Below are 9103 nucleotides of genomic sequence, written 5' to 3' on the forward strand. Positions count from 1 at the left end.
GTAGCCTTTGATAGTGATTCTCCTCCATTTTTGTTTTCGTCAGATTCTTCTTTACCATTCTCTTCTCGGGTCGCTTCACCACTTTCTCCATAGTCAATTGCTTGTTGGACTCCTTTTGTGAATTTGTCTTGCAGCGTCTCCACCGAGTCACTAGAATCCAACCCATCATCAATTTGACCATCACGTGATTCACTTTTCTCTTCAGATCTTTCCTCCACTATTACTTTATTCCCTATAGGGAGAAGCAATGATTTGCTCACATTGATAGGTTCAAAGTCACCAAATTTAATCATATTTGGTGATGATGCAATTTGGATGTCATGACCTTCATGTACTTCAACAAAGTTGCAAGATATATTGGGATCGAGTGATCCAAAAGTGAGAGAGACTTGATTCAAACTTTCCTTCTCATCCTTAAGTAAGATTTTTCCTTCATTGGATTCTCCAGCTTCATTTGGTCGCTTCATTTTAGGTAACTCAATGAGTTTCAACTCAAGGAGTTTTTCAAAAATTGCTGGAACATAGGAGTCCAAGAATGGATAGTCCTTCGCTTGCATTTCCTTCAAAGCTAACTTTCGGTTGGCTTTATCATGTCAGGATGTCGTCTTCACACTTTGCTTCTTACTCATTTTTGTCATAACTTTTGAAGGCGTGGCATTAACATTAACTGATTCTTTGCTCTTAAACTTCGGCACAAACTTGCCCCTTTTCTTTACTTTTTGTTTATCTCTCCCTTTGCGAGGTTCATAAATAGGCGGTCCTTGATTTCCACTTGAAGACATGCTTAACTCCATATCATGAGCATGTGTGGCCAATTATTCAAAAGCCTTAGGCTTGATACCCTATAGGATATAGCAAATTCACCAATGCATTCCTTGGATACATATTTCTACTCTAGAAGCTTCACTAAGTCTGTCTTTGCAGTTGAGGTTCGCATTTCTCCACCGATTGATGAAATAAACAATCGGTTCATCCTTCCATGGAAGCGTGTTTGTGAGTTCAACCATACTTACAGTGCGCCTTGTGCTATAGAAGAGATTGAGAAATTCATGTTCAAGTTGCTCCTAACTATCAATGGAACCGGCCTCGAGATCAGTATACCAATCAAAAGAATTTCCTTTTAAGGAGCGAACGAACTGCTTGACAAGATAATCTCCATAGATTCCAGCATTATTACAAGTATCGATGAAGTGTGCAATGTGTTGCTTTGGATTTTCTTTACCAATGAATGTTTGAAATTTTGGAGGTTGGTAACATGCACGCATCTTCAAACTATCAATTCTTGAAGTATATAGCTTTGCATATGCGAGATAAGACTTGGCAGCAATATTGTACTTGTCTTTGATGGTTTTCATAATGAAGTCTTTTAGCTAGTCAATGGGAATCACCCCGTCAGATGAAATATGAAGATCCTTAGGTGTCATTCTTTTCCTTGCAGATGAGTCTCATTTATGTTACATCATAGGGAGCTTCCCAGGTGCATGACTTGAATCTCCCCCATCATGCTTTCAACTCTATCTGTCAGCTTGACAATTTGATTATCTTAGTCTTGCATATGCTTCGTTAACCCTTTAATTGCCTTTGTTAAATTTGCGAGTTGTCTTTCAACAGTTGAAATGTTAGTCACCATTGCTTGGATAAACATTGGGGATGGTGGAGCAAAGCATGGATTTTCTCTTACACCATACTTTGAATGGAACAACTCATGTGGAGTGATTAGAGCAGATCCAGTGATCCAGACATCATCATCATCTTGTGTGATGAGATTCTTAGATCTATACGAGCTACGTAGAGCCAATATTTTTTCAACGATTTTAGCAATGTTCTCTCCTTCTTTCAATTCAGTTGAAAAGGATCTTTCCCCTTTTAAGGATCTAAAACCAAAGATAGGAACTGATGCAGACGGTATTTGAAATGCTTGTTGTCCCAGCAAGTTTGCTTTGTTCCTAGTATTAGGTCCTAAGCTTCTCATAGTTGCTTCGAGTATGCTTTCCACATCATAGGAGAACTTTGAATCAGTAGCCTTAGTAGAAGCAGATTTGGAGATAAATTTCTTAGGAGCCATTTCAACGTTCTTGAACATTGAGGAAAAGAGATGAGAGGTAGAGATGTCCCACTGTGCGTGCCAAAAATTTATAACAACAAATTTCGAGTCTGTAATATTCAAGAAAAGAAAAAGGTTACAAATTACAAAATGTAATATAAAGAGTCGACTTGGGTTGTAATCTCCAAAATGTCACTAAATCTGAAAATGACGTCCTCTGATTCTTCTCCTTACGAACGTCGCTTCAAGGGCTCTTGGCTTGTTCATGAAAGGAGGGATCCATCACTGACAGTTTGATGATTGTAACGAATAATGATTTGAGATTTAGCTATCACGAACGGAAGATTTGGAGCTGCCTCTTAGATTCTTGACTTGTACTCCGTTTTTGAATTTCTTTACGAACGAAGATCGCTAATGTAGAAGAAGACTTTAGATGCTTGCTTGGAGCTTCTCTAGCTTTTCTCCCACTTGCTTGATGACGAGCTCGAAACACACACTTTAGTTATGCTCGCTAGTCAAAAATAGTATAGTATAATATTATATTTATAGGGATTGCAGTTAAACAGTATTTTCATAGTTCTAGCTTGATTGCTAACCAGGAGAATCAACAAATAAGATTTATAAGATGTCTAACTAAAATTAACTAAGAATCTAAAGCTATTGACTAATGACAATCACAACAAGGAACAAGCGAAGAAGTTAACAGTGAGAGAAAATAGGGATTGATAGGACAGGTGCAAGATAATTGTTTGGGATCTAACTCTAGATAATTCACTTCTAATGCTTAAGTGCATCTCTCGAATTCACTCAATTATTAGTTCAAACATTCAGTAAAAACTCCTCTCTCGATTAAGTCTTAACCTCACAAGACGAACCAATTTTAAGCACGTGAAGATATGCAAGAATGCGTAGTGGATTGGTCTTTAGGAAAACCTTCTTCGATTATTCTCCTAACTAGGTTTAATCAATAATTCAACTAGCCTCTTTCAATTACTAAGAAGAATTAATGAACTCAACCAACAATACAATGCAAAGATATCACAAGTTATGCCTCTCTCGATTAGATGAACAAGTGAATATAGATGCAACAGATAAATTATCCAAAAATGCTTTAATACATAAAACTAGAGTTATAATCCACAAACAAATATCAATACACCAAATCCATGAAACCCTAAAGAGAACTACTCCATATATATGGAGTAATTCATCACAAATATAATTAAAGTATAGTAAAACATAGATTCGATCCAAACTCGGGTCTTGAATGAGGAAGTAATGATGAAATCCTTGTGCTTTTGCTCCTCCAACTCCTCCTTGGCTTCCTTAGGTCTAAAGTATGTCAAAAGTCTAGAAAATAATATTTTTCCATGTATTTATACCAAGTAGGGTTGGGCCCAAACGAAATCACTTTTTCCTAGCCGAAATAGGAAAACTTGCAAAATTAATTCTTTTCATGTGTCGCACTATGCTACGCCCAGTGCATCGCATTAGTTCAATTTTCTCTGTCGTAAACTCTCTGAACTTAGCTTGTCTGACAGAATTTTGTACTGATGCTACGCACTATACCACGCACTATGCCTAGCATTAGTGTATTGTTTTTGTCAGACTTCAGAAACCCATTCTCTGAACTCTGTCAATCTTCTGACATACATTTACCCTACTGCGTCGCACTATGCATCTCCTATTGCGTCGCACTAGTGCATTTCTTCAGCTGTTGCTTCTACCTTGATTTTTGATGTCCAGAAGTGATCCTCGACACCCGAACACGATCCCAACTTAATCCTTTGGGCTTTTACTCTGACTTCAAAGCTCAAATTATTTGATTTAGCTCCACAATATCTACATAGCTCGGAATCACTCCTACAAGGCATAAAACACACAACAAGTACAAAACACTATCAATTAAAGCTCAAACACAAGTAAAGTGCAGTGAATTAGAGTGCAATAAGCAACTAAAACACATGATTATAGCCTACCATCAACACCCGACGCTTAAACCATTGCTCGTCCTCGATCAATCAAACTACACTTCATATAGACACGACCTTTTAAACACCTCTCCTAACTCATCACACCAAGAATAATTAAAACAGATTAAGCACTCTAACGTAACATCCTCGCCTCAAGATTTGACTCAAAAGCACCACACAATTTTCACAACCCGCTCGCTTACTCTAACATAGAGGTCAACGACATTACCTTTCCTTCGTGAATCAAGTGCCCTCACACAACAATAGAGAGTAGTTCCACACATAATAAAATTTAAGAATAATCAGGAACTCAAGATGGAAAGAATTAACTCACTCTCAAAAACAACATTCATATGCCACAAAAGACGTACCATAGGCTTCACCGTAGTATACTACTCTACTAGTTGAGCTCATTCAGTTAAGGATCAAGTAGGACTTTAATTAGTTGTAATGTAGGCTGCGAGAAGGGTAGGATACATTTAGATATAAGAGTGACTACACCTACCTAAGCACTTTAATACATACAATTAGCTATTCAAAACCCCACACTTATGTCAAACAATGACTCCACCTTCACATCAATACACATTAACTCCCTACTTCTTTAAGCACAATTACATCAAGTTACCACTATCAAAGAACACTGTTCACAATCATACACTTATTTTTTTCTTTATTTTTCAATTCAAGTGGCTCTTACTTCTTCAAAACAATGCACCTTTCTTCTTATTTCAATAATTCCACTCAAAAGCCAAACCAACTACCCCGCACTTCAACTTTTACAAAGTTGATAACAAATTCAAGTGCTCACGAGAGGTAAAAGGTTCAAATAGATGGTCAATTCGAGCAAATAGGTAAGGCTTGTAATGTAGTTGCCAGAGAAATAGGATTACAGGCTCAAAGGAGTTAACTAAGATACATAACAATTAGGTGGGTAAAACATATATCTGGCTCAACAAATAAATGCCTATATCACTTCCAAGACTGAATAAAACTACTATTTCGCTTTGCAAACACACGAGACAAGTTCTAGACACCAAATGCAATGCACCGAGTAACAAAAAACCTCACACACACATGGCACATAACCCACTCAAGATTGAATTATCAAGACACTCTAGTCAAAACAGTTAAGCAAAGTTAAGATCATACAGTTTAAGGTGCTTATACAAGAGTCAAAAACTGAGCCTAAGCGTCACAACTAAAGCACTAACTATTCTCAAGGCATAATAAAGTCAAGAGACATTGCTTTCAATTCAAATCATAGCACAAGGTTTCCTACTCCTAAAACAATAATAAACTAACTACACCTGGTTCAAACAAAACCCTTGGAAAAGATCCGCGGCACAAAAAAAACCAAGGGGGAATTAATGCATTTCCTAACAAAAGAAAATCTTTTTTGTCATTTTATTTCGACTTTAATCCCTCAAGAAACCATTCGAATGATATCCATCGTTGGGAAAAATAAAAAAAAATCAATTTTCTATCTCTAACTACTATAACTAACAAAAAAGAAACCTAAAACTAATCTACATACATACAGTTATCCCCCACCCCCACACTTTAAGTTGTGGCATGTCCCCATGACACAAAATTTAAAAGCATAAGGTAAAGGAAACTTCACTGAATATCTAGTCAGGGTCTGAGTCGAACTCGGGCTCCATTCCTCGCCTTCGAACTAATGCGCACATCCATGTAGACGACTTCTTCTCAACCTTCTTCGGGATACCCCACACTTATCTTTCTCACTTAGTGCAGCCTTCTATTTCGAGCCCTTCACTTTCCACTCAACACTAGCAGCTGATGTTTCTTTTTGTGCCCCCTTTGCTACATTCATATCAAACGTCACCGTCTCCTCACCCACTCTAAGCATGAGTTTCCTCTCGTGTATATCTAATATAGCTCTACCTATTGTTAAGAATGGTCTTCCTAGGATGAGGGGGATCTCCTTGTTCTCCTCCATATTCACCACTATAAAGTGTATAGGAAATACGAACTTATCCACCCCAACTAACACATCTTCCACTATTCCCTCGGGTATTAAAGTCGTCTAGTCAGCCAACTGCAAATATATTGGCACCGACCTTATCTCTCCAATCTCCTTCTCAAGTTTTCTGTAAATAGATAGAGGCATTAAATTAATTGAGGCACCAGAATCACATAATGATTTATCAAAATGAATAGTTCATACAGAGCAAGGTATAGTAAAGCTCCATGGATCTCTACACTTTTATGGGAGTTTGTTTTGTAAGATCGCACTACAATGCTCTATGAGCTTGACCACTGAGGTCTCCTCGATTTTCCTTTTATTTGTAAGGATCTCCTTCAAGAATTTGGCATAAGCAGGCATTGGTGAGAGCACTTTTGTGAATGGAAAGTTCACATGAACCTGTTTTAGCACATCCAAAAATTTCTCAAAGTGCTTGTCCAGCTTTTCTCTACATAGCTTTTGAGGGGAAGGTAAAGCAGGCATATTCTTGCTATCTTCAGGTTCCTCTCTTCTCGAAGTTTCTTCCTTCTTTTTCTTCTCAATTTTCATCGGGGCCTTCATCTTTTTATCAACATCATTTTTCAGCTGCTTCCCACTTTCCTTTTCAAGTATCACATTATCTTGGATCGGGGTGGGATCTTTCAACACTTGCCCACTTCTCAAGGTCACAGCATTCACCGTTTCTTTAGGATTCTCTTTTGTATCAATGGGGAGAGTACCTGGAATATTGTTGCAATATTATTGCAATCTGTCCCACTTGTCTCTCCAAGTTTCGCAAATCAGTGCCTATTTCTTTGATAGCTGCTCCATGAGCGTCCGGCCTCTCATCTGTCTTGATAATGAATGCCTTCATTAGATCCTCTAGACCAGACTGAATGGGTTGTTGAGGCTGAAATTGCTGCCTCTGTTGATTTTGGTATGCTAAAGCTCCTTGTCCCTGCGGTCTAGAGTTATTTTGTTGCCAAGCATTCGTAGTACCTCCAGGTGAACTCCATGAAAAACCAGGGTGCCTCTGACCCATTGCATTGAAATTTTATATTCCCGTAGCATTTACTTCCTTAGTTGAGGCTTGACACTCATGAGTAGGGTGTCCTCTTTCACATATATCACAAGTTGCATGAGGCTCACTTTGTATCAAGGCTAAGGTCAGCTTCCTTATCTCTTTGGCCATAGTATCAAGTTGTACCTGCACAGATGTGTTAGCATCAACCTGGTGAACACCAATTGATCTTCGTCTTTACGCACTCTCAGAGGGCCATTGATTTGCATCTTCAGATAACTCGTCAAGAATTGTGATTATATCCTCTTGAGTCTTCTTCATCAACAGGCCTCCAGCTGCATTGCTCAATATTCTACGTTAGGCTAGTATCAATCCATCCCAAAAGTCCTAGAGTTGCATCCAGAGTTAAATTCTGCTATGTTGACACTTTCAAACAATCTCCTTAAACCTATTCCATGCTTCAAAAATAGTTTTCGTATCTCTCTGGCAGAAGTTATGGATTTCTCTTCTAAACTTGCCCGTTTTGGCTGAGGAGAAATATTTATCAAGGAATTTCTGGTCATCTCCTCCCAAGTTCTAATTGATCCCGTGGGCAAGCTTCGAAGTCACTATTTTGCATATTATTTAAGAGAAAAGGGGAATGCCCTTAAATACACTACATCTTGTGGCACACCATTGTATTGAAAGGTATTCATAATCTCCTCGAAGTCCATTAGATGTGTGTTTACATCTTTGTTTGGCTTCCCTCTGAAGACACAACAATTCTGAAAGGTTTGAAGCAACCCTTGATTCAACTCGAAATTGTTTGCTACAATTGGGGGTGGTCTAACACTTGATAAACATTGATTGTAGACCGGTCTAGCATAATCACCAAGTGGTATCCCAGGCCCGGGAGCTATATTTACGAACTGATCTGCAGTCAAGGGTTGATTTTGAGCAATTCTACGACCCCTCTCTTCTTCGTAGATAATTTGTGCATCTCTAATAGCAGCTTCCTCAGCATCCCGTGCAACTTGTTCTCTTCGTTGGGCTGCTTCTCTCGCAAGCAAATCTACATTATCCTCACCATTTCCAGCCATAAGTTCTTTAGTTGAGGATTGCCCAACCTTTTTTGATGTCTTGGTGAGATTTCTTTCCTTCCTCAGTTGTCGCAGTTGTTTTTTAATTTCTGGCTTGTATGGTAGTACTTCCTTTGCAGAAGTTCGAGTCATGCACCAATCTTAACTTGTAACCTGCGCACAATCAAAGAACACCAACCGTAAAAAGAGAAAAATAAAATTAAATAAAAAGAGAAAAAAAATTCCTGAATTAGCACTACAAACTATTTCAAACAATCCTAAACTCTAAACCCTAAACACCACCTGCACGCTTAAGAGCTTCTCTCTCTGGCAATTTTTGGCAACTCCTTGGCAATTTCCGGTGACAGTCCTCTTATGGCCGATCTGGCAGGCGGCCAACCTACTTCTGGGGCTGGTTTGCCTTCTTCTTCCAATTCCCAACCATTAAACAACAATCCAACAACAAATAATTCAGTAGATTACTCAAAAATCCTAAAACCTAATTCTTTGAATGCACCAACTCCAGCAGTCTCTACTGTTAATGTAGTCGCACCAATTCCAATCAAATCAGTCCAGTTCCTTTATGGTGAACCACTTATAAAGTGGACTGAAGCAGAAATAAATCGAATAAATATCATACAAGGCCTACAATATGCTGTTGTTACTAAGTTTTTGTATGGTTGGCCGAATTTTCATGAGCTACGTCGAGTTATTCCATCTCAATGTAGAATAAAAAGAGAATGTAACATTGGTTTCGTATGTGATAGGCATGTCCTAATTAGATTGACTCTTTTTGAAGACTTTATAAATTTAACGTCTAAGAGTTCATATTGCGTGAAGGAAAAGGATGGATACCAATATCAAATGCGACCTTTTATTTATGATTTGAAGTTTAAAGCTAATGAAGAGACTCCTTTAGCTTTGGCATGGATTTCCTTTCCAAAACTGTTGCCAACGTTCTTTGTGAAAGAGTGTCTATTCTCTCTTGCTTCTGCTGTTGGGAAGCCCATGGCTTTAAACATGGAAACAGTCAATAAA

General features: G+C 38.3%; 1 protein-coding gene across 1 annotated transcript; it reads right to left on the reverse strand.

Annotated features, from left to right (window-relative positions):
• Window positions 1-5779: 5779 nt before the first annotated feature.
• LOC138892301 (uncharacterized) lies at window positions 5780-7028 on the reverse strand. Its single transcript, XM_070176008.1, has 3 exons — window positions 6794-7028; window positions 6280-6726; window positions 5780-5988 (listed from the first exon to the last, which is right to left on the reverse strand). The coding sequence occupies exons 1-3, from the start codon at window positions 7026-7028 to the stop codon at window positions 5780-5782; spliced, it is 891 nt and encodes a 296-aa protein (XP_070032109.1).
• Window positions 7029-9103: the final 2075 nt, after the last annotated feature.

This window comes from Nicotiana tomentosiformis, chromosome 5, assembly GCF_000390325.3.
Source record: "Nicotiana tomentosiformis chromosome 5, ASM39032v3, whole genome shotgun sequence".
Classification (NCBI taxonomy): Eukaryota; Viridiplantae; Streptophyta; class Magnoliopsida; order Solanales; family Solanaceae; genus Nicotiana; species Nicotiana tomentosiformis.